At 38.2% G+C, this 26,965-nt stretch overlaps 1 protein-coding gene across 2 annotated transcripts; it reads left to right on the top strand.

The window, feature by feature from the left end:
- Positions 1 to 202: 202 nt before the first annotated feature.
- LOC135208029 (uncharacterized) lies at positions 203 to 23,433 on the top strand. Of its 2 annotated transcripts, XR_010313104.1 has the most exons (10): positions 203 to 542; positions 13,616 to 13,735; positions 16,029 to 16,139; positions 16,418 to 16,759; positions 16,991 to 17,099; positions 19,461 to 19,682; positions 20,408 to 20,538; positions 20,728 to 20,852; positions 21,481 to 21,630; positions 21,666 to 23,433. XR_010313104.1 is itself a non-coding variant. In XM_064240144.1 (9 exons), exons 2-9 carry the CDS (start codon positions 13,639 to 13,641, stop codon positions 21,562 to 21,564), a joined length of 1,221 nt encoding a protein of 406 aa, XP_064096214.1. In that variant the 5' UTR covers positions 203 to 542; positions 13,616 to 13,638; the 3' UTR covers positions 21,565 to 23,433. The 2 variants fall into 2 exon arrangements, 1 of the variants encoding a protein (XP_064096214.1); XM_064240144.1 differs by having other exon boundaries at positions 21,481 to 23,433.
- Positions 23,434 to 26,965: the final 3,532 nt, after the last annotated feature.

Raw genomic sequence — 26,965 nt, forward strand, 5'->3', positions numbered from 1 at the left:
GTGTGAGTGTAACAGTTCCCGAGCGATGACGGTCCTCCGGGCGACGTCGATGCTTCGAAGCGCCCCCTGGAAATAACCACCCCTCGGGGGGGTGGGGTTGGTGGGGGCGCCGTTCCTTGGCGACGGAGGGAACGATCGATGATGGAGTTGGCCGTGGCCTAGAGAGAGAGAGAGCGACCGAGAGAGAGAGAGAGAGAGCAAGAGAGAGAGAGAGAGAGAAAGGACAGTGCGGAGCTAGCCTGGAAAGTGGAAGGAGTGTTATGGCCTTAGTGCAGGCGGTTCCTTCCTTCGCGTCGCGTGATATTCCAGGTGGAAGAAGAAGGACGACCTCCTCTCAACGCAGCAGCAGTGTCCTAAGGCTCCCTGTCCCGCAGGAGGACTCCGTCTGAGGGCAGAGTCTCCTTCTTGTCCCTCCTGAGGAAGGAAAAGAGAGAGAGAGAGAGGCGGGTGGAGGACCGAATTCGTCTCCTGGCTGCTGACGACTGTTGCTACTGGTGCCCGAAGCAGGGCCGGGCTAATTCCCTCGACTAGAGAGACACAAGGTGAGTGCGTTTCCGAATTTTTCGGTATTCAGAGGAGTTGTTTTCTATTGCTGTTGCACTCCGTTGTTCCTGTTGTTGTTGGTGTTTTCCTTGTTTATTGGGATTGCCGTTAATGAGTCAGACGACAAATGTCCCTCTCTGGGTAGTGATTTGGGACAAGACGTCGTTCATCGAATGAAAATCATACAGAGACACACGACAAAAATGCAGATATATCTACAAATGACACACGTCTATCTATCTCTCTGTTTGTCTACACACACACACACACACACACACACATAAAATCACGTACATGGTAGCTGGACAACTGAAGTGGTTCTATGTTGCGTCGTAAGGTATGGGACTAGTAACGTCGCGTTGGAGAGAGAGAGAGAGAGAGAGAGAGAGACAGACAGAGAGGAGAGAGAGAGAGAGAGAGAGAGAGAGAGAGAGAGAGAATGAATTGTATATAGCAATAATAAACCAAATGACTCAACCGAATTTTATTATTATTATTATAATTATTATATTATTATTATTATTATTATTATTATTATTATTATTATTATTATTATTATTATTAGTTAGATGATGAACCCTATTCATATGGAACAAGTCCACTTGGACCATTGACGTGAAATTCAAGCTTGCAAGTAATAATAATAATAATAAAGCTGAAAAAACTGAGTTTATCTGCATGGAAGGTGTGGTGGGTGGTGGGAAGGGTATTGGGTAGAGGGAAGGGGGGGGGGTGACGGATAGGAAGTGGGTAGGTGGTAATCTGATAAGTGAAGGGTTTAAATTAACGTTGCCATTAGTTAAGGGTTTAATCAGCACCATTTCATAGGTTGTGAAGTTAATGTTACATTATTCATGAGGTTCAGTGAGTAATTCATCATTATTTGAAATGTTAAAAGAGTAATTCATCTAGTTCTAAAGGATAGTGGGTTAATTTAGCTTGATTTAAAAGGATAAATGATTAATTCATCATAATTTAAAAGGTTAAAAGATTAATTCATCATAATTTGGAAGGTTAAAGTTTTAATTCTACATAACTTTAAAGCTTTAAGGATTAATTCATCATAGTTTGGTAGGATAAAGGATTATTTTATCATAATTTTGGAAGGGTAAAGGATTAATTCATTAAAATTTGAAAGGATAAATGATTAATTCAACATAAATATAAAGCTTTAAGGATTAATTTATCATAATTTGAAAGGATAAAGGATTAATTCATCATAATTTGAAAGGTTAGTGGATTGATTTACCATCATTTTGAAGGTTAAAGCATTAATTAATCACAACTTAAAAGTTTAAAACATCAGTTCATCATAATGTTACAGATTAAAGTTCAATTCATTATCATTTGAAAGGATAAAGAATTAATTCATGACCTAAAAGGTTAAAACATAAATTCATGAAAATATTACAGATTAAAGGATTAATTCATTATAATTTACAAGGTGAAAGGATTACTTCAACATAACTTAAAATTTTAATGGATGAATTCATAATAATCTTAAAGGTTAATGGAATAATTCATCTTATTTTAAAGATAAGAATTAACTCATTGCAATCTAAAAGGTATCAGGAATTATTCATCATGATGCATCAGGTTAATTAAAGGGATTCATTATAATTTGAAAGGCTAAAGGATTAATTCATTATGATTTAAAATGTTAAAGGATTAATTCATTATGATTTAAAATGTTAAAGAATTAATTCATTATGATTTAAAATGTTAAAGGATTAATTCGTCATAATTTGAAAGGCTAAAGGATTAATTCATTATGATTTGAAAGGCTAAAGGATTAATTCATCATGATTTAAAATGTTAAAGAATTAATTCATTATGATTTGAAAGGCTAAAGGATTAATTCATTGTGATTTGAAAGGCTAAAGGATTAATTCATCATGATTTAAAATGTTAAATGATTAATTCATTATGATTTGAAAGGCTAAAGGATTCGTTCATTATAATTTAAAATGTTAAAAGATTAATTCTTTATGATTTGAAAGGCTAAAGGATTAATTCATTATAATTTAAAATGTTAAAAGATTAATTCTTTATGATTTGAAAGGCTAAAGGATTCGTTCATTATAATTTAAAATGTTAAATGATTAATTCATCATTATTTAAAATGTTAAAGGATTAATTCATTATGATTTGAAAGGCTAAATGATTAATTCATTATAATTTGAAAGGCTAAAGGATTAATTCATTATGATTTGAAAAGCTAAAGGATTAATTCATTATGATTTAAAATGTTAAAGGATTAATTCATCATAATTTGAAAGGCTAAAGGATTAATTCATTATAATTTGAAAGGCTAAAGGATTAATTCATTATGATTTAAAATGTTAAAGGATTAATTCATTATGATTAAAAATGTTACAGGATTAATTAATCCTAATTTGAAAGGCTAAAGGATAAATTCATTATAATTTGAAAGGCTAAAGGATTAATTCATTATAATTCGAAAGGCTAAAGGATTAATACATCCTGATTTCAAAAATTTAAAGGAATAATTTCCATAATCTTACAGATTAAATGATCGACTCATCGTAACTTAAAAAATTAACGGATTAATTCATCATTATTGCAAAGTCTAAAGGATTAATAATTCTTCATGATTTTAAAAGTTAATGGATTAATTCACCATAAGCTAAGAGGTTAAAGGATAAATTTAGCATAATTTAGAGGGCTGATGGATGAATTTAACATAACTTAACAGAATGATATATCAATCTTTAACAAGGCATGATTCGACCTTCAGCCTACTCGGGATGTGTGCAAGATATTTTCCTCACGCATAAGTTGCAAACATTATATTCCTAACTTAACGTGAAGTGGTCTTCGTAATTAATACTCGTAATTAGCACTACTCAACAAGGATCAGATAAAAAGGACACAAATTAAACACGTTCATATATTGAACAGAAAAATGGCCTCTAAATTCAGTACATCAAATAAATTAAAACGTGCTAAAATCTACGCCCGTTTAAATAGCCTGCTTTTTCATCAAAGAAAATTTAAAATATATGTTATATTTTATTAGAAATTATTTTTCTGTACTGTTTAACAGGCATATTATTTATTTATTACATTTTCGTTTTAATAAGCAAATCATAAATATCCTATTCTGAAATTCCTGTATCATTAACTCAACGCAAAACACCTTTTTCAGACCTTTTTAGGCTTTCCTGCCCCACCTGCCCCACACGAACAACAACAAGCACAACAACAAAGCAACAGAGTTAGGAGAGGATATATGGCATGAAGTCTTTCTCATACACCTCTTCCATTTAGGCTCTGTGGCACAGGATGAGGTTGCAAGCCCTATGCCCTCCAACACCCCACTCTCCATTTTGCCACTTGCAATCCACCAATGACGATTCATTACTATACTCTGTTTTTTTTCCATCTGTCCATCCGCCTGTGGTGTTTCCGTATGGTAACACTGCGCCCCGGGCTTTAGATAGTTACGCTATGTGTAAGTTTTAGGTAAATAAAATAAAAGGATTTCTGGGTGTACATGCAACTGAAAAGTGTTTAATAATTTACTGCATGCGAATTACACCGTTAATATTCAAAACAGGATATTAGTTATAATCGTTGAATGTAAGCTGAATGTAACTATCTAAAGCCCGCCCGGGACGCAGTGTTACCATACAAAAATCACCACAGAAGCGGATGGACAGATGGAAAAAACAGAGTAAAGATGCCCAATTTATCTAATTCATTGCTTGAGTCAGCAGAGGTCAAAGAACTATTCCCCTGATTATACTCTGTTTTTTTCCATCTGTCCATCTGCCTGTGGTGTTTGCGCATGGTAACACTGCGTCCCGGGCTTTAAATGATATCCTATTTCGAATATTAACGGTGTAATTCGCATACATTGAATTCTTAAAACACTTTTCAGTTGCAAATGTACACCCAGATATCCTTTTATTTACCTAAAACTTACACATAGCGGAACTATTTAAAGCCCGGGACGCAGTGTTACCATGCGAAAACGCCACAGGCGGATGGACAGATGGAAAAAAACAGAGTATAGTCATTTTAGCTCACAGCCTACGGGGTGCGTCCACACTGCATTGAAACAAGTCATAAATACAACAGCAATTTGTTGCACACATATCACAGGCAGGTTACATACATGTCTGTGACTTTCATCTCATGGATAAATGCCAGTGTGAGAGTACGTCACATCACAGGCAGGTTGCTTACAAGACATCGTCTTTTGATTTGTGCATTCATGCCAGCCTTTGGATGTATCCACACTGTAGTCAAAATGGTTATAAAGACAAGTCACCAACTTGTTGCACACACACACATCACAGACATGTTAAATAAAAGCCAGTGACTTGTAATTCATGCATGAATGCCAGCTTAGGGGTGTGTCCACACTGCAGTAAAACATATCATAAACAAAAGTCAGCAACTTGTTGCACACACACACATCACAGAGAGGTTAAACAGAAGTCAACGACTTACAGACAGAGGAAAGAGAATATGGAAGGAGGTACAGTAAAAGGAATGAAAGAGGTTTCAGCTAGGAGCCATAAGGATACTGCAAACACCCTTGAGTAATGCCTACAGTGCACTGCATGAGGTACACCGTTGGCCAGTGATGTTTAAGAGTGAGGTGGGGCAACTGGAATGGGGCATACCTACTTGTTTGTTATGGAGTTGAATAATGATAGAGAATAATTCCCCGTAGGGAGATAGTATTAAGGTTCTTTCCCTTGGGCCCCTACCTGCAACTCCTTTCGTTCCTTTTACTGTACCTCCTTCCATATTCTCTCTCTTCCATCTGACTTTCCACCCTCGCTTCAGCGCGGAATAACCTCATAGGTCCCAGTGCTTGGCCTTTGGCCTAAGTTCTGAATTCAGTTCCATAGAGAATAATTAATATGAATTTATTCTTGATATTCAATACCATTCAAGACCACACGTCGATTTTACTTAGCCTCCTGTACACCTTCCACCTCAGTGTCCTTGATCTTGTTTTCAAAATGCTAAAAAAATGAAGAAAGAAGTCTGCAATATTCTAGAATTACCTTTTTATGTTTTTTTTTTCGAGAATAGGTTTTTCTAGTGATATTTCCTCTCAGCGCTGAATGACCTTATGGATCCCAGTGCTTGGCTTTTGGCCCAAATTCTATATTTTATTCTAAGAAGGGAACCGCTTCCAGAATGCCAAATCTTTCTAAATTTGTTCACTAAACAAAATGATAAAAGATTCATTGTTAAAATATACTAGAATTGAATATTAATATTGAGAACCCTTTGATAAAATCATGAATAGTATTTTCAAGATAAAAAGATTCAACAAAATATAATAAAACATATGACAAATCAAACTCAACAATTTAAATCAACATAAAATATAAAAATTGTGATAAGAAAAGAATTAAAATAATTTTTACTATAAAGTAATTTTATAGGAGATTAGATTACATTGAATTATTTCAAATGCACGAAGATTAATTCTCAGCCAAGAGTGGGGGACTGAAACGACCGAAAAATTCGTTACGAAAATCGCAACTAAAATGGAAACATGAGGAAGAAATCGATGGCAGACTAAGAAGGAGGAGGAGGAGGAGGAGGAGGAGAGGAGGAGGAGGGAGAGAGAGAGATAGAGAGAGAGAGAAAACAGAGTAGAGAAGAGAGAGAGGAGGAGAGAGAGAGACAGAGAGAGAGGAGAGAGAGAGAGAGAGAGAGAGGAGAAGAGTGAGAGAGGAGAGAGAAGAGAGAAGAGTAAAAGACCGGGAGGAAAGAGAGAGAGAAGAGAGAGACGAGAGCGAGAGGGGGAGAGAGAAAATAAAAGACAGCGAGAGAGAGAGAGAGAGAGAGAGAGAGCGAAAACGATTGAAGATGAAGGGAGGCCAATAGGGAAGAAAGAAAAGAACACGCGCGAATAGAGGCCGGGAAAGACAGTGAACTAGCAGTCTGTGCGGGCTTGAAGAGGAGAGGAGTATTGAGAGGAAGAGCGACTGATTGATTGGGAAATAAAAGAGGAAGGCGGAGAGGGATCGAGAAAAAGAACAAGATGAGTTGGAGAGGGAAGGCGCAAATTGGGTATGGAGAGAAATAAAGGAGCGAGAGAAATTGAGCTAAGGTAGAGTGAAAGACCGGGGCCATGAAAGAGAAGACGAGATTGAGCTGAGAGAGACGAGAGAGAGAGAGAGAGGCGGGCAATTAGGAGAAAGAGCGAGAGAGAGATAGCCAGATGAGAGACGAGAGAGAGAGAGCGAAGGCGGTGAGAAAGAGCGATGAGAGAGAGAGAAAAGCGAGAAAGGACTGAGAGCGGGAGCGGTGAGAGAGCGGGAGGCGGTGAGAGAGAGAGAGAGAGAGAGAGAGAGAGTTGAAGGTCAATGAGTGTTTCCATGCCAACCTCCTATATGTTGATACAATGGCGGGAATCCATTCCTGGTCTTGGCTGCCAAGTAGGAATGCCACATTCCTGTCAATTCTTTCATCCATCTTTGTTTTTCTCTTTTTCCTTCTTTCTTTCTTCTTTTTTCCTAAAAGGTTTATTCTAAATATTTCCTCTTCCCTTCGTTGCTAATAATGGTGCAGTGACACATATTAAATGCTATCAGCTGATTTCCGTATATTACTCCAACATTTGTTCTAATTTTTGAGAGAGACAGAGAGAGAGAAAGAGAGAGAGAGAGAGAGAGAGGAAAGTGTGTGTGTGTGGGAGAGAGAGAGAGAGAGAGAGAGAGAGAGAGAGAGAGAGAAGAAGAGTAAAAAAGAGGAGAGAGAGAGAGAGAGAGTGAAAAAGAGAGAGAGAGAGGGGGAAAGAGAGAAGAGAGGGTAAAAAAGAGGGAGAGAGAGAGAGAGATGAGCAGAGAGAGAGAAAGAGAGAGAGAGAGTAGAGGAGAGAGAGAGAGAGAGTGAAAAACGAGAGAGAGAGAGAGGGAAAAGAGAGAAGAGAGGTGTAGAGAGAGAGAGAGAGAGAGAGAGAGAGAGAGTGAGTCTCCTCCAGAATTATTTTACAGAGAACTCTTGCTCCCATTTCAGTCTTTCGCATAAATCCGAATCATTTTTTTTTAAAGAATTAAAGTATACTTCAATTATCCTACCTTGGGCGTGGAGGTCATGTGCTCCGGATGTTTCTAAAGATTTATCGAACAGTTTCTCTTGAATTAGCTTTTAATACGCTTTTACTCACTCCTTTCACAGTTTGAGCACTTGTAGTATAGGCCTTTTTTCATGCATTGTCTGTTTGGGGAGTGTTCTTCGCTGTCCAACTTCTCAGTTCCAGAGGTCCTTTATTCCTCAAACTGAGGATGTCGTAAAATCATAACTTCAGAAGTTGAAGAGAAGACGCAATGCATTATTACTCCAGTGCAATTCAACTTGTTTTAGTATTTTACTTACATTTCTAGTTATTTGTCAATTCGTTAATTTGTCTGTTTGTCTAAATACTGGTCTCCCCTTTTCTGTATTTCCAAAAATCTTCTGGTACTTCTTTCGAATGAACGCCTTAATATTCTTTGGAAGTTTGAATTTCAAGTCAGTGGGCCCCTTTGGTGGACTTGTTCCGTAACAGAAGGGTTCATCTTCTGAATAATAATAATAATAATAATAATAATAATAATAATAATAATAATAATAATAATAATAATAATAATAATAATGTCGCAATGCCATGAGACACCAGAGTTGAAGTGAAAGAAAGGGAAAAAATGGATAAGTATCAAACCTGAAAATAGAAATAAGAAGGATATGGGATATGCAAGTGGAAATTGTACCCATAATCATAGGAACACTAGGCACGATCCCAAGATCCCTGAAAAGGAATCTGGAAAAACTAGAGGCTGAAGTAGCTCCAGGACTCATGCAGAAGAGTGTGATCCTAGAAACGGCGCACGTAGTAAGAAAAATGATGGACTCCTAAGGAGGCAGACTGCAGCCCGGAACCCCACACTATGAATACCACCCAGTCGAATTGGAGGACTGTGATAGAGCCAAAAAAAAAAAAAAAAAAAAAAAAAAATAATAATAATAATTGTTAGTGTGGTCGGCCATACGCAAGAGAGACAGTTCTCGTTGGCTCAGACACAGAAATCTTGAACGCTAGCTCTTTCTCCCGCCACCATTCTCTCTCTCTCTCTGTCAGGACAAAGTTTCCACTTTTTAAACCACCTTTTGCTGCCAAAACAGGTCATACCGTTTCATCCTCCTGTCACTGACAGAGATGTCAAAGTAATGAACCATCTCGCAATTTCTGAGTCTCTTGGTTCACAACAGAGGAACAGAAGCTGATCAACAACTTGTCTGGTCAAAAGATCATTTCAGTTGTTCCTTGGAAAGTACTGAAAAGGCCAATTTCACTTTGGATTTGCCAGTTAGTTTTCTGGAAAATAAAACCATTGACATGACCTATATTCTGTTTTTTTCCATCTGTCCATCCGCCTGTGATGTTTGCGCATGGTAACACTGCTTCCCGGCCTTTAAATGATATCCTATTTCGACTATCAACGGTGTAATTTGCATACAGTAAATTATTAAAACACTATTCAGTTGCAAATGTACACCCAGATATCCTTTTATTTACCTAAAACTTACACATAGCGTAACTATTTAAAGCCAGGGACGCAGTGTTACCATGCGAAAACACCACAGGCGGATGGACAGGTGGAAAAAAACAGAGTATAGTCTGTCCGTCCGCACTTTTTCTGTCCGCCCTCAGATCTTTACAACTACTGAGGCTAGAGGGCTGCAAATTGGCATGTTGATCATCCACCTTCCAATCATCAAACATACCTAATTGCAGCCCTGTAGTCTCATCACTTTTGATTTGATTTAAGGTTAAAGTTAGCCATGATCGTGCGTCTGGCAGCGCTATGGGAAAGGTTAGCACCGGGCCGTGGCTGAAAGTTAAATGGGCCGCGGCTCATACAGATTTATACCGAGAGATAGAACTATTTTTGGTAATCCTTGATTAAACGCTGTACAGAAAACAGAATTGCGCCGAAGAAACTTTATCGTATTTTTAACTTGTTTTACTTTTGAATATTATTCTAGTTAGTGTTCTCGTTCTAAAAGCTTAGGTTCATCTGCTGTTTCTTGTCTTGACTACTTTTGTTATGTTCGATTTTGTAAAGTTTTAGTCAGACATTTGATTTGATTGTGTTTTCAACTATTTTTTTAAAATTTATTTTATCCTGATGATTAAGTTATGAACTGTAGAAGTTTGCCCAATATAATTACTAAAATGTTCCAATTGGCCTTGACTATATTATTCATCATCAAAGTATATATATAAATAAATATAGAACATGTGTGTACATACATGTATATATAGTATACAATCTTTAAATAAACACAATAGCGACGAAGGGAAATTAAACACGGAGTGGTCGCTAGGCCTTTCGACTTACCGTCCTTTACTAAGTAAAGGAGAGTAAGTCGAAAGGCCTTGCAAGTACTCCGTGCTTCACTTTTCCTTTCATGGCTATTGGATTTATTTATACATTCATCAAGTCCCATATCTTTGTGACTTAGTTCTATATATATATATTATAAAATATAGATATATATATATTTATATATCTTATATTATATATTATTATATACACACATATGTATGTGTGTGTGTGCGTGTACTGTGCATAAGTACAGACAGTCATGGGACCACTTGGTCTAATCACCTGCCTAAAATCGATCCCAGACAGAAATAATTGACCTTAATTATACCAACCTCATTAAAGCAGGAGAGCAGCTCTGATGATCGAAGGTTCGGAACGCACCTTCGGAATAGACTCGCCTGTTTCAGTGGATGTTTCAGTGGAAGGTCTTCTGCGATTCTGCTGAACACGACGTGACTCAGGCGTCATCGTTGCACGCGAGAGAGAGAGAGAGAGAGAGAGAGAGAGAGAGAGAGAGAGAGGAGGGGGGAGAGGGATGGAGAGAAGAGGTTTTAAATCTGAGAATGACAAAATCCCTCTTGTATGGTAGTTAACTGAGCGAGACATTACTGAGAGAGAGAGAGAGAGAGAGAGAGAAGCTTAACGTCTGATTGATTTCCGTTTTCCGTTCTGACGAATTAGCTGTGGAACGCAGACGCCGCCGCTTGAGAGGGTGGGGATATGGGGGTCAAAGGGGGGTTGGGTGTGTGCGTCTGTGTGTGTGTGTGTGTGTGTGTGAGTGATTATAGGTAGGTGTACTCTTGACACGTCATTAATGATATGGGGGTCATGGAGTCCCAGGTGAATCACTGGACACTGTAGTACCAAATGACCTCAGAACAAGGTTGGGTTGAGTAATAATTTTTGTGAAGTTGGGCATTGTTAATTTGGGAATCATGCTCACTGGAGAATTCCCAGATTTCTGGATTTTGGCCTGAAATTCCCGCATTTGATGCCCAAATCGATGTTTGTCCTCCGCTCCTTGGCAGGGGCTCCCGGCCATGATTACTACAAGGCAATACGAAATACAGTTCCTCGTTGGACGAGTTGGTTACGTGCTTCCCTACCGATTCGGTAGTCGCAAGTTCGATTCCCAGCTCTGCCAACGTGGAATCAGAGGGTTTTATTTCTGGTGATTAGAAATTCATTTCCCGATATAATTTGATTCAGATCCCACAATATAAGCTGTAGGTCCCGTTGCTAGGTAACCAATTGGTTCCTAGCCACGTCAAAAATATCTAATCCTTCGGACTAGCCCTGGGAGAGCTGTTAATCAGCTCAGTGGCCTGGTTAAATTAAGATATACTTGATTTGATAGGAACTGTACTCTAGGGCATGTACCAAGGACCTTTAAACTCCTAGTGGGCATTTGTCTCTTAGGATTGATGGCCCACCCCAATCAAGGTCTATAGAATACCGGACACCAATAGCAGTATACTAGTAGTAGTAGTAGTAGTAGTAATGGTTTGCCTTTGGAATGCCACCCCCCAAAGTAATGGGGAAAAATTACGGCTCTGAAAAAAACAAAAAAGAAATAGAAGCTCTTCAATAATTGCTAATAGAGGCAGTCCTTGAATTTTATTAGGTCTTTTTTGGTTCAGATTCTTCATATCCTTGTTATTGTTATTAAACAAATGTATAGAGGGGATTTTTACTAGTTCTTTTTTGGCTCAGACTCTTTGTGTGCTTGTTAGTAATATGACATAAAATGTATGGAGTGGATTTTTACATTTTTTTTTTTTTCTCAGACCTTTGTACACTCAATATTGACATTTCACTAGAAGCATAGAGTGCATTTTAACGAAAATTGGACCAAAGTTCGGCCTTGATTTGGTGGGTATTTGGGTATGGGAAAGGAACCTCTCTTTTGGGGTGGATGGTGGATGGCCCAGTCTTAGTGGAACCTTCGTCTCTTGTTGGTTAGTGTGAGTTCTGACGTCCACATAGGGCCTCCTGCTCCCTTTCACACCTTTGTATATTTAGAAGAGCCCTGGTGGCATAATGACAATCTCTTGTAGTGGTTGTAACACTTGCTTCACCAGCTGGGAGACCTGAGATTGGTTTACAGATGAGTCGAAGCACTTCAGGCTCATTCTGTTGACCTAAGCAGTGCATAAGGAACCTGATTATCACCCCACTATGGTGAGCTGCAGATTGGACAGAGATAGGCAGTGGACCAGCTCTCCTTGAAATCGACTACTTGTCAACTCTGAAGAATATAACAGATGCCAGAGTTGCCAGAAGATGAATTTTAATTTGTCAGCAATATTATTATTCTCATCATCAGAATAAAAAGTTTTTAATCCCCAATTAAAAGAAATGCAAAGCAGAAAGAACTGATAGCAAGTAAAAATGTGCCGATATGTCTTTGTTTTCTATACAGCATGTAATCAAGGTTATAGAAAATAGATACATATTTCGGTGGTCTCGCATAATGCTGTACGAGCCGCGAGCCATGAAACTTTACCCACGGCCCGGTGGGGGCTAGACTCACGATAATGGTTATCTTTAGCCTTAAATAAAATAAAAACTGCCTAGGCTGAAGGGCTGCAATTTGGTATGTTTGATGACTGGAGGGTGGATAATCAACATACCAATTTGCAGCCTTCTAGCCTCAGTAGGTTTTAAGATCTGAGAGCGGACACAAAAAAGTGCGGACGGACAGACAAAGCCGTCTCAGTAGTTTTCTTTGCTTCCTTTTACAGATGATTAAAAATGGGAAAAAGAAAGCAGTAGGAAAGAGGTAACTCGTCAACTCTGAACCACCAAAAAAGGGTAAAAGCGAAAAGTCAGTTACAAGGAATTCTTGTCGGTCCTGCAAGACGAAGAAGCTCCTTAAAAATTTCGCTAGGGGCGAAAGGGTGGGAGTGGGAGTAGGGCTGGGGTGGGGGGTTTGGGGGGGGGGGGGTGGCGAAAGCGGAAAGTATTTCGAACTTGCGAAGGAGCAGGAGAGTTGAAAATTCCACGGCGAAATCTTTTTCTTTGTTCCTCTCGGGTCAGTTTTGCGAGGAAGGCAATTCTGAAGTGACGCTGTGCATCTTGAGAGCGAATTTGCTTCAGTTGGGCCTCTAGTGCTTCTTTTAACAAAACGAAAACGGAATAAAGATGGCTTTCTTTTAGGTTATGACAAATAGCGTATGTTATTAATATATATATTTGTTTATGTGTTGGTATACATTAAAATATACACACATATATAATCTTATATATATATCTATATATATATTATATATATCTACATTAATATATATCCTAAGATATATATATATATATATATATATATATATATATATATATAAATATATACCTAATATAATTAATATATATATATACTATAATATAGATTAATCTATATATATATATACATATATATATATATGTATATCTATAGTCTATATATATCTTATATATAGATATACTTATATAATTATTATTATTATATTATATATATATATTAATCGACCCTGGTGTGGCGTTCTATACTCACCAACCAACTGTGACTTTTATTATTATTATTATTATTATTATTATTATTATTATTATTTTTATTATTATTTATTATTATTATTAAATTTTTTTTTTTTTTTTTTTTTTTTTTTAAACCAACTCGTTTTTATTCCAGCGACAAAAATTAATTATTTTTTTCCTTTTTCCATTTCCTTTAGGTTTGTCTTCACCATCACCAGTCATGAAGGGCGGCGGTGGTGGTCTCGCGGGCGCGTGGGCGCTCCTCCTGTTGCTAGCCTTCGTTGACGTCATCGTGGCTCTGCCTTCGTCACCCACAGGTGAGGGCGTGTCACCTGAGTGTCACTGAGTGTCACCTGAGTGTCCCTTGAGTTCAGGTGTCACCGAGTTGTACAATGAGGTCTCGAAAGTCTCTGTTTGGTTCATTATTATTATTATTATTATTATTATTATTATTATTATTATTATTATTATGAATATGTATATTGAAAAGTAAATAATTAAAAAAAAAGAACGTAAATAATCCCATTGACCTCATTTTAAGCTAAAAAAAAGAAAAATATAATAAAATTATCTGATAGCTTTCACAATTCCTGATGATATTCCTAATAATAATAATAAATAATAATAATAATAATAATAATAATAATAATTAATAATATAATAATAATAATAATAATAATAATAATAATAATAAATATTATTATCACTATTGTCATCAATAAAATTGAATGCGTTCGTCGTCGTCTCTCTAAATCATGACGGACAAAAGCTCAACCCTAAAAAAAACAATAATAAAAAAGCAATCAATTTGTTTTGTCTAAAAACTTCAAAAGGAACGAGCCCAATAAATATACGACCCGGCTCCGAGCGCGTTCAATTAGTCAGGCGTTTGAGCGCAATTAAACGCTACGATATATCGACGGTTTGGAATGAATATGATGAAAGCCTGTTTGTTCATATGGCGTTTTCGATTTGTTTGCAACACTGTTTGCGACACGCGCGGGGACACTAAATACCTGAAGGTCAGTTTAAAGGTGCTGTGCTATCTCTCTTTTTATTATTATTATTATTATTATTATTATTATTATTATTATTATTATTATTATATTATTATTATTATTATTATTATTATTATGATAAAAGACAAAACAGGAGATATTTAATATTATCCTTTTATTATATCTCTGTCTGTCTGTCTGTCTGTCTGTCTGTCTGTCTTTCTGTCTGTCTGTCTGTCTGTCTCTCTCTCTCCTGAGGTTGATATTACTTTTTTTTCAAATGCCCCCAATAAAAAGGTATTTCGGTTGATGATATATCCCCTTTTTTATAAGACGAGGCCAATCCCTCAGATCCTCTCATATCCTCTCTCCCTCCTTTCAAAAGATGAAATCCTTGAGTGAATATTCATCCACCATACAAAATGGAAGTGAAAAATATACTGTATATATATGTGTATATGTATAGTATATATGTATGTGTATAAAGATATATACCATAGTATACATATATTATATATATATATATATATATATATATATATATATACATTATATATATATATTTTTCTACATGTATACACACATATATAAATTCATATTTGACAGGCAAAATAGCAGGCATAATACAAACAGACGCACTGACAGGCATGAGGAGGTCAGTCAAATAGAAAAGTATGACCTTGACCTTGAATCAAGTTTTTGGTACGAACATATTAATAATAATATAATAATAATAATAATAATAATATATAATAATAATATAACAGATTAAATCTATTGTTCCACATCGTAAAGCCAGTGCTTTCCTTGCATTTTACGAGAAACCTCGAATTAATAATAATAATAATAATAATCTAATAATAATAATATAATAATAAAATATAATAATAATAATAAAATAATAATAATAATTAATTATTATTATTATTATTATTATTAAGTGAAAAAGAAACCCACAAAATCCCTGTGTACTTGTTTACTTCTAAGTATTTACATTTAATTTTACTCACAGGAAGGTAGTAGAAGGTGCACTCATCAGAGAGATTAAAGTAATAGAAGGAAACAAAGGTTTTACCTCAGAAGATCCCATAAGCCGAGCTTTGATATTAAAAGAAGCTAAGATTGACCCTGCTGACCTAGAGATTAGGTTTTCTGCCCAACAGACTTTTAATGGTTGATCCCATTGAGTATCAGCTCAGGATATCAGAGCGACAAGAGGGGATTAGCAACTCTCAAGGAAACCAGTACAGCCATCACATAAATGACAGCTCAACGAGAAGAAGTTCCAGAAGACTGCTGGGCCTTGACCCAGGCTAACATCCCAAACATCTCTTGAAAATGGGCCACAGATAGGGCCTGAAAGTACTCGAGTGTGGAGTAATATTAAATGTAAATACTTAGAAGTAAACAAGTTACAGAGTGATTTTGAGGGTTTCTTTTTCAATCTTCAGAAGAAAACTGAAAGAAGTTTTTGTTTGGTTAATAATAATAATAATAATAATAATAATAATAATAATAATAATAATAATAACAGATTTTGGCTCATCTATTGTTCCACGTAACAAGGGCAGCTCTTTGTTTACATTGGTCTTCTTCTTGTATTCTTCCTCAGCGATGAAACGGTCCGACGAAAACATCCAATTTGGGAATCAGCAGAATAAACCCGTCAGCGTCTTAGATGAGGACGCCCTACCAGGGGCCTTCCCTTCCAGCGAAACGACAGGTGAGATGTGCTCTCTCTCTCTTTCTCTCTCTCTCTCTCTCTCTCTCTCTATGGTTTCCTTGGCACTAAAAGGCCTTTCTGATCAAGGGACGACTTCTGAAATATATGTTTTGTTTATTAAACACCTTTTCGAGGCAACTAAAAGTCCTCTTCAATGCTAATTTTATGGCCACTTTGAGGTACTTCTCTGGCCGATAAATGGCCCAATATCTTTAAAGACGACGTCCCCTTAACGGCTGGGAATCCCTGAGTACTTCTTCCTCGTCTTCACCCAACAGAGAACGCAGAGCACGAGAATCCTACGACGGATCCCGAGGGCGACGCGGACGAAGTCGCCCACAGCAGCAGCGACGTCAAAGTGGGCTCCGAGGACAAAACCGAGGCGCGCGATTCCGACGAAGACACCGAAGACGACCACCGGCAGGAATCACCCCCTCCTCCTCCCCCTCCACCCCCTCCCAGGCCAGAGCCCACCACCCACGAAGGGCGCCACCTTCCTCCAATGCCCGCGCACATGAACCGCCGCATGGTGCCCATCCATCGGGAGGAGATGATCAGCGATCTCCCACCAGTGGCGTTGGCCAGTAGGTGGAGGCCGCCTTCGGAGTTTTACAATGCAAGTAAGGGCTCTCTCTCTCTCTCTCTCTCTCTCTCTCTCTCTCTTCTGTCTTGTAACATAAGTATGCCATTTATTATGATTATTAGAAGCCAAGCTGTAACCATAGTTGGGAAACCCAGGATGATAAAAAGCCTGACGGCTACAATATGGAACCTAGTACGAGTAACGAAATCATGAAATAAAAGATAAACTAGTACTACATGACAATCTTCTTCCTCTCTTATCACGGCAGATTGGGGCATGCCCTCTCTATACGGAACCGTGGACGATGGGACATTCCCCGCCCGAAGGAAGCGTCGCTCAATCAACCACCGTCAGCAGAAATCTGACCCAAGGAAAGTGTAAGTGATCTGGGAGGTTTGTTGTCACCTACTACTCCGAGGTGATAGTACTAAACACCTTATGGTAAATGTCAAGTAGACGGCCGCACGAAGACATCGTCTATTTATATAATTCGTCGACCACACAATATAGAAATGGTATATATATAATACTTTGATCCCCCCGACGTGCTAGGTACTAAACACGACGTTCCAAGAAAAAGATGCGCTACTTTGGCTCGTTATCTACGTGTCACCTGCTCCGAGGTGCTAGTACTATAAATACGGCGGAAGCTTTTTGGAACGCCGTGTTAGTACTAGCCCCTAAGGGATCAAAGTATAGTGTATAAACCCATTCCTATATTGTGTGGTCGACTATATTAATAAACGATATCTTTGTGGGGCCGTCTACTTGACATTTACCCTACGGTGCTTAGTACTAGCACCTCGGAGTAGGTGACGCTTGGATAACAAGCCAAAGTAGCACCTCTTTTTCTTTTCTTCTTCTTTGGAGTTTGCCATGTGAGGAGATGCTTAATAGTAGCCGAATAAAAGATCAGGATTACTGATAAAAAAAATAGTCTGAATGCTTTGTGGCTGCGACAGAACTTAGGCTCTGAAACTCTGAAATAATACTTAGGAGGGATAAGACTTGAAAGGGATAAGTTACCTCACATCACCTTTTTTTGTTGGGAGTGGGTCAAACAGACGTGAAGATGTCCACACAACCACACGCGCGAAAAAGACACATTATGAAAAGTGTCACCCTACCCGTGTTGCCCCCGCAAGTGCACCCCACGCTATGCACTGTAGGCATTACTTAAGGTTCTTCAAAGCGTACTTTCGGCTCCTAGCTGCAACTCCCTTCATTCTTTAGACTGTAGTATCTCCATTCATGTCATGTTCTCTTGCTTTCATCTTGCTATCCATTCTCTCCTAATAGTTGCTGCACGATGCAACTGCTTTGAGATTTTCCTCCTGTTACACCTTTCAAACTTTCTTACTATCAATTCCCATCTCAGCGCTGAATGAACTTATAGGCCCCAGCGTCTATACCTTTGGCTTATATCCCATATTCCACTCCAGTCCCGCCAACGTTGTTGATCAAGTCGCTTTTCACCTTGTTTTTCAAAATGGCTAATCGGCCTTTTTTTATCTTATTATTTTTGAGGAATACCTTTGAAGTTATCAAAGAGACGGAGATGAGAGGCTGACGGGGTCTTTCTCTAAGTTGTTTTTAAGCTTATGTGTTTCCTTTCAACTCAAAAAGGAAATATGTTCGATCAATGGTCGAAGATGGGAGGACTTACGTAGGTTATGCAATAAGGTTTGGGTGAAAGTTTGTCCCAGAGGCTGACTGCGATGTTCTGCGTCATATCCGGCTTGACATTTGAAAGTAGTATATAAATGTCATGTGTAAAGTTCATGATAAAGTATTATATACAATATATATTATATATATATATATATATATATATATATACATATGAATAACTTGATCACGAAGTATATAAAACGTGATGCTATGTATAAATAAAGGTTTTTTTGCCACGAAGGAAAAAAATGAAAAAGCGAGATATCCGAGTACAGGGTCCGAATAGGACCGAAAGTACTCGGCTATCTCGCTTTTTCATTTTTTTCCTTCGTGGTAAAAAAAATCTTTATATATATATATATATATATATATATATAATATATATATATATATATATATATATATTTGTGGCTTAATTCATATATATCATATATATATGCATAGATATTATATATATGTATTATCTATATAAATATATATACACGTATATATCATATATCCCTATGAAAGGTAGGGATAAAAGCTTGAAAGGGTAGCGTGGCTCGCAGCCTCACACCTCGCACACGAGAAAGAAATGGCAGTCTTACCTGAGATAATAAAGTGCCAAGGAAGGATACCTGGCAACATACCTCGACCCCTTAATCCACATTTTAATCAGTCGAGGAACACCAAAGCAGGTACTGAATTCCATTATTCTGGAAGCGAATGGTATGAAAGATGAAGCAGACAGGTTGACCCTCTTAGGCCAGAATTGAGCTTAAGGTTGTGGATAAAGAAATAAAGAAACAAAATATCACATATTTTGAAGGCTACAGGCATCAGGACAGCTGATCTTATTCTGCCCTTCTTATGCTCCAGACAATCCCATTCATAAACGAATTTATTAGCAATTGACAATTTAATCACTAAATCATTAAACTATTGAACACTCAATTTCTAATAGATGATATGTATAAATATATATATATATGTATATATATATATATATATATATATATATATATATATATATATATATATATATTACATATATGACAGAAATGAAATAAGCATTCCTACACTCTCAGCCTCCAGGTTTCCCTCAAGGCCCTGCGCACTGGTCACCGGCACAAGAGGGACCTTCACGACCTCAACAGGATCCGCCGTGACCTGAGGAACATTGACCTCGACAAGCTCCGGCGGGAAGTCGACGTTATGGAGCTTCTGGCTATGCTAGGCAAGGTCCCTAAGCATCGCAACCCTGGATTTGCCACTGTGACCTATGCCCCAATGGCTCCTGCACCCCCAAGGTAAGGCAGATATTAAGTTCCATAGGTCCTAGAACCACTAAAGATAGGTAATATTCCCCAAAGGCCCTGGCACCGCTGAGGTAGGATAAATGCTGTGGCTCTAAAGGACTTAGCACCAATTATTTAAGATGGATACTGTGCTCCAAAGGCCTTGGTACTACTGAGTTAAGATAGATACTACACTCCAAAGGCCCTGGTACCACTGAGGCAAGATAGATAATGTGGCTTCAAAGGCCCTGGCACCACTGAAGTAAGAGATGCTATGTTCCAAAGCCCCTGGCACAAATTATTTAAGATGGATGCTATGCTCCAAATGCCTTGACACCACTGAAGTAAGATAGATAACAGTACTTATGAAGATATGTCAGAATGAGTTAAAACTCATAGTTTAAAGATGCAGTTGAATGAATCAAATTGCATATTATCAAGATAAACTTGAATGAATTTGATCACATTATAATGTTCTGTTGGATGTGTCATAACAAGAAAGACAATTCAATGAGGGAAGACCCATATAACTTGGATGTGCTTTGAATGCAGAAGGACTATGTTATCAATGTGTGAATGAGTCAAAGATAATTTTATTGCCAGCGCTGAAAGCATTACTCCATTTTGCATAGGTTAATTTTGGCTCCACTGGTATTTGTCATAGCTCTGAAGTGACTAATAAAGCTTTGCATAGATCCCTCTCCTGAGGTTATTACCAATTCCTTATCCTCCCACAGGTTTGCTCCACAGCCCAAGCTCTTCCCCGACTATGACGAGGAAGAGGAAGAAGAAGAAGATGACGAAGAAGATGAAGAAGGAATGGGATACCTGAGGCAGAACACTCATCCTCCAATGGCCCCTAGCCGAGGTTAGGAGGGTTTTGAATTACTGAAGGTATAGAGTAGCTTTAGGTGCTGGATACATATATCTTTTCCCAGTTAGTGTAAGTAACTCTTCCTGCTGCCAGGAGATTCCACCTAGGGAGAAGGTTACCAAATGGTCCCTATGTAAGAAAAAGCAGGACTTATTCTTACTAAATCTATCAATCTCTTTCCAGTGATGCTTCCACACGAGGACCGCATCTGGAGGCGATCCGGGGGTTATAGCCTGTCAGCAATGCCAGGCTTCAAGAGATCAGCCTTCAGGGCAAACACGCCTGCTCCTCCCATCAGAGCGCTGAATGTGAGTTCTCACTGCATATATAGTAATTATATTAAATATATATATATAATATATTATATCTTTATATATATATATATATATATATATATATACTGTGCCTTTATGCAGTGAATTATGCACGTGGTCATTCAGTCGACAGTGGTGGGAATCAAAGTGGTGGGAAGTTTAAAAGATTTGCTGATAAGTGAAAGTACCACTCTGTCTTTGATCAACCATAATCTCTCAGCACCAGCTGCTCTTCACACACACATACACACAAACACACACTCACATACCTGCACACATAGACAATCCACAGTTACAATAAACTAAATTTGCTTCTCGATTATAGTTCTGGAATATAAAGTTATCACTGATTAAATTTTCCCGTCCTAGACTTTATATTTAGAGTTGATTATCTATCTATAAGATTTGCCTTTACTAGTCTCCATAATTAAAGACAATTATTCATTTTTATTTCCATTTTTCAAACATCCTAAGTTTTCCATCACCGGGCTCTATAATTAAGGATGCTCATTCTTTCTTTTTCATTTTTCCACCTTCAATAATCAGAGGTTGTTATCGACTTAATTTTCTGCCTTTCAACCTCTATAGTCAGATATACACATTTTCATTTTCCCATTTGCAGCCTGGTGACGTGTACTCTCTCGCGGCCATGCTGGGAGCAGAGCTAGACCCAATCACCCATCGTCTACGCAGAGCAGCTATGTAAAGCGGAAAGCTGCAGAAACCCACAGCTGAAAATGGGAGCATTTACTTGAGACAGAAAGGCATCAGCAGTGAGGAGACCAATGGGACTATTTTATTTTCAGTATTATGTTTTAACTGAGGCTATCTGCCTAGGGCAGTGTTAGATAAGCAAGGTTTCTGGGATCTTTTAGCACTGTGCACATAATTTTGTGCTAAGTTGTGAATGCTTGTGGCCAAATTGATGTCACAGTTGCTGGTGTATGTGGAACATCAATAAAATGTGCATGAATTAAATTTTTACCAATATAAAAAAAACATTAGCTGCTTAGCGCAAAATTTGCTAGCAAGATGCCAGAAGTTGCCAGAAACGTGCTTTTGCGACACTTCCTCAGAGTATTCTATTTTGTTGAATTGGCTTGAAATGACAGTGGGGCTGGCTTAAGCTTTGCACAAAAATGGGAACAAATTACAGTGCACATAGCTCTAAATTTAACTCTAAAACAACCTTGGGTCTGGATCAGGCAGAAGAAAATGCATGGAAATCTATATGCCATGAAACTCAACCTTAGACACTGTACATTGTCTGACCAAGAGGAAACTATTGTAAATAATCGATGCTGTTTGGTCAGTAAGCAGGCATCCAACTGATAGTATTCCATAGCTGCCAAACCACAGCATAATACCAATTCTCGTGCAAGATATATGAAAACTAGGCAAGATATTCGTTTATTTTTAATTTTTAGATGAACAACAAACTACTGCGAATCACGATATGAAGAAATCTTGATGTGAAGTAATAGTGAATCAACATCACTAGATGCCAGATGGTAGATGATTTCTGCTGTGTCTTCATAGGCGTACGATAATGCATATTTTCTGTTTGCTTTCTTTATGGCCTGTAGGACTACATTTCATAGAATGACCAAATTTCAGCGTTCATGACACATGTTGGCTAAGCGGCCTGTTGCTCTAGAATAGGAAGCTATAAAATTTAGTCAGATATGGCAATAATCAGCATTTTTACCCAGACACTGCAGTATTATGTGACAAAGCATCCCCTAAAACAAGCGATAACTTACAGATTCTTTGTTAATGTCAAACACATTTAGGGTTGAATGTGGTTTCAACAGTTGGAGGTCCTCATCCTGTAGCCTACTCACCTGAGCTGCCAAGAATCACTCAACTTTTTCCATTAATCTGAATCAGAATAACTGAAAAATGAAACATAATTGACAAAGATTGCATTGCCATTTTCATTGCAATTGAAATTGTAATTAATCAATTACAGAATTAAAACTTGACACTTCAGTTAACATACATTCTGATACTACAATGAAACAAGGTTGACCTCACTCCCATAAAATGAGGTACCCCAAAACTCCTAAGACTCAGTCTCCCTGCAAAACCCAAGGGGTTCACCACCCCCAAGTTAAGACAACCCTTCTTCCGAGAAGAGCAATTAGCTGAAAAACATAGGCCAAGGAATGCGTTTGACAATGACACATTAACTCGATTCATTTGCGATTGAAATCTTCCCATTAATCTGATGGCTGTATCATTAACCAGCAATAATCATTAGCTGACATTTAATTGACTCAGGAGTGATTCCTTTTGGAAAATTGCGATGATCATACACATGCACGTATGTCATTGCACACATGCGTGCCAGGTATCTAAGCATATGTATATGTATACATAATGTCTATGTTACACACAATATATTTTCAGATAACGTCACTTTTAACTTGATATTGCGTAATGAATTAAGGCCAATATGTAACGATTCTCTTTGAAATTTATTCCATATAAAAGTATTATTCAGTATGAATAATTATTACCATGTTAAATGTAGAACTCGTGAAAAAATATAGAAATAAATACAATTAGATTTTTTCAGTTTATTAATAGAACCTGAAGTAATGAGGTAGGATTATTGAAGAGAATTCCTTGGCATTTTGGTGGTCTTATTGTTGTCCATTGTTCTCCTGAGATTTCTAACTCAAAACTGGCAAGATTTTTTAATACTAAGACATCTTGAGGGTCAGAGGGCACCCAAGCCCTTTTTCTAGACCCTAGCAGGAGCTGGATGGGCTAGGGGATTGGTGGTAGACCAGGGCAGACCCCCAGACGTAACAAGGGCGAGCCTGGGGTTGATTCAATTCGTGACCACATTGGCTGATGGCAATTTCCAAAGAGGGTTGGTGGGGTTGCCATAACAATATATATATATATATATATATATTATATATATATATATATATATATATATATATATGTGTGTGTGTGTGTGTGTGTGTGTGTGTGTGTGTATAGGGCTGGATTAGGCGTTACCATTGAACCACCACCAACTTTATGGGATGAAGCTACTGGCCCCATACCCTACCTACCAGCACTCTAGAAATTCAAGTGTCAAAAGCATCTGCCCTCATTTGATGATCACCTATCCAAATAGCGACCAGAACCAAGGATGATGTTTTATTTCACTAATTAGATTACCAGGACTAAATCTTGGGGTGGGGTGGGGAAGGAAAAATGGTTTTTCTTTTTGAATTCGTTTATTTAAAAAATTTCGCTCATACATTTGGCATACAAAAACTGATGACGAAAGTTGATCTATATATATCGCTGGCAGATTGTCACTGAGACTATTCTACAGAAGAGTTACCATTAAAACTATTCTATCACAGAAGATTCTATTCTTCGCTCTACTGCGAATTTCATCTGCTCACTAAGAAGAAGAAGAAGAAGAAGGGGAAGACAAAGAAGAAGTCAGTTCTGAATAGGTGTGTGTGTATTCAGTTAATAGCTTATGCTCAAGTCACATTCATCAGAAATGATAAACGTAATAATGAGTATTGCAGTAAGATTGATTACAATAAATGTGATCTTTCCTATACTCTGTTTTTTTTCCATCTGGCCATCCGCCTGTGGTGGTCACGCATGGTAACACTGTGTCCCGTGCTTTAAATAGTTACGCCATGTGAAAGTTTTAGGTAAATAAAAGGATATATTGGTGTACATTTGCAACTGAAATGTGTTTTAATAATTTACTGTATGCAAATTACACCGTTAATATTCGAAATAGGATATTATTTAACGACCAGGACGCAGTGTTACCATGCGCAAACACCACAGGCGGATGGACAGATGAAAAAAAACAGAGTATAGACAGTGGCCCCAAGTGGTCCAGTCTTAGATGATGACACCCAAGAAATATCAGTCCTAGATAACGACCACCGAGCCTTGTTATGGGTCACTATCCAGGAGAGATCCAGTTACCTAAACTACTCCATTGTAAGTTACTTTCAGTTAGGAAACCTAAATCCCAACAGTTATAAGCAGGATATTAACATAGATACCAGAGATACACAAAGCACGACCTGGTTAGACCTTTCGTTGAAGGAGAGCATGGTCGAGTTATGTATTCAACGACCAAACAAGGCTACAAGAAATGAGAAAAATACTGTGCAATTACAGACACAGAAAGATCTGCGTGAAAGTACACACAAATCAAGACATAAGGAGGCTTTCAATTGGTACACGACTTCACAGTGGCTCTTGAAGAACCAAAACAAACCTGGAACCTACTTCGAGTTTTCTTCAAAGAATGATGAAAACTCTTGGATGATGGTAGGTATAACAGAAGAAATTGGGGGTTTGGGAAAGAAAAATAGAATGGAAAGAGCTGTCTACAGTGGCAGGTAAATAGAAGAAAAAATGAGAAGTAGCGAACAAGAAAAAGAAATATCTACCAAACCATACCTTCAGCCGTGTGTCCACATTTGGAAAGAGTGTCAGCATAACCACGATTCCATATGGTTGGGTCAGATGAAAACGGCCACGATGCCAGAACAAGCGCTTAGCCGGAGAGGGTGGCAAGATGCTGAAGGGAATGCGGAGCTTGGTGTGTACTTATAGACTCTGGACTCCGCCCACACCCTAATGTACTAGATTACCAAATTACCAATCCATCGTGAAATAATGCCCTGGACGACCAGACTAACTATCGAGGTGAGGTTTGGTTGAATGATCACGTTAAAAGTGACAGAGAACCAATAAACCCTATTCTAAAAATACTAACCAGATTACCATCAGCTCTCCTTAGCCGTGATTATGTGAATAAATTTCGCAGCATTCTCAGCACTTCATAGCTAAATTGTACATAGAGCAGCCAAAGTCCGTGTTTGTGCAGTAAACAATCTGGGTTCTTGTAGTATTTAGCAGCTAAATTTTACACTAAGTCACCACGGCAGCTACTAAATTCATATGTGATATACAGGCGTGCTCTATATCCAGAGTATTAAGACATTACCAAGTAACGTAATACAAAACATGACCAATTATGATATGACATTATTTCCTTCTGAGCTGAGCTGAGAGCCCCACACTGTTGGCTTCAAGCAAAGGATACCAGTGACGTTCTGGATTCCCGTAGTGGAACTATGGGAATATACCCTCCTGAACTGGCTCCTTGAGGAGCTATAGGCGCCCCTGGAACTCCTGGCAGGATATCACTGGGTATCAGGGCACCGAGATCATCACCAGCTACAACAGTGTCACCTCCTAGAACTGAGACAGGAGTCTCTTGGTCTTCCCTTCCAGATTCCTCTTCAACCTCGCTTTCGGGAGGAAGGTCGTCAGCAATAACCTTCAGGTCATTGCTTGGCACGACATTCGCAGAGTCATCACCAGAAGTCTCTGGAGCATCTTGAGTCTCTGGGGTATCTGGAGCCGCTGGGGCATCTGGAATATCTTGAGTCTCTGGAGTATCTGGAGCTGCTGGGGCATCTGGAATATCTTGAGTTTCTGGAGTATCTGGAGCCACTGGAGTATCTGGAATATCTTGAGTCTCTGGAGTATCTGGAGCCACTGGAGCATCTGGAATATCTTGAGTTTCTGAAGTGCCTTGAGTTTCTGGAGTCTGTGGAGGCTCTGGATTCCCTGAAGGAAGAGGGTCCTGAGCAATCTCTGTGACAGGCTCTTCTTCCCCCTCCTCCTCGATGTTGGTCTCGGATTCTTCTCCTTCGGCAGAAGGTGCTGCAGTAGTCGTAGTACGAGAGAGGAAGTCTTCCGTGAAAGCCCAACAATAGCCTGGTGGAGAGACAGATTTTAAACATATGGTCACTTTAGGAGAGAAAAAGAGTGTACTCAAAGTATACAATCAATGCTGTCAGTTAGTGGTAAGGATCTATCATGTCAAAGTCAAGTTCGCCTGGTGGCTTTTAGGGTAATGTTCTACTTCTGTTTGGTGGTATAACACTTAGGGTAGAATTTTAGGTGGTATTTAAAACAATATATGAAGCCAGTTTGGTACCTTATCATATGAAGCCTTATTTCTCCATTTTATTACTTCAGTTACTACTCCAGTAACATCGACAACAACAGTAATAATAAAAGTTCAAGAACTAAACTTACTTGTTACT

The sequence above is a fragment of the Macrobrachium nipponense genome, chromosome 34 (genome assembly GCF_015104395.2).
Source record: "Macrobrachium nipponense isolate FS-2020 chromosome 34, ASM1510439v2, whole genome shotgun sequence".
Lineage (NCBI taxonomy): Eukaryota > Metazoa > Arthropoda > Malacostraca > Decapoda > Palaemonidae > Macrobrachium > Macrobrachium nipponense.

Coding starts and splice junctions, on each gene's coding strand:
- LOC135208029 (XM_064240144.1), top strand. CDS start 13,639: ATGAAGGGCGGCGGTGGTGGTCTCGCGGGCGCGTGGGCGCTCCTCCTG. Junction 16,760..16,990: donor TTCGGAGTTTTACAATGCAA/GTAAGGGCTCTC, acceptor TTATCACGGCAG/ATTGGGGCATGCCCTCTCTA. Junction 20,539..20,727: donor TCCAATGGCCCCTAGCCGAG/GTTAGGAGGGTT, acceptor ATCTCTTTCCAG/TGATGCTTCCACACGAGGAC.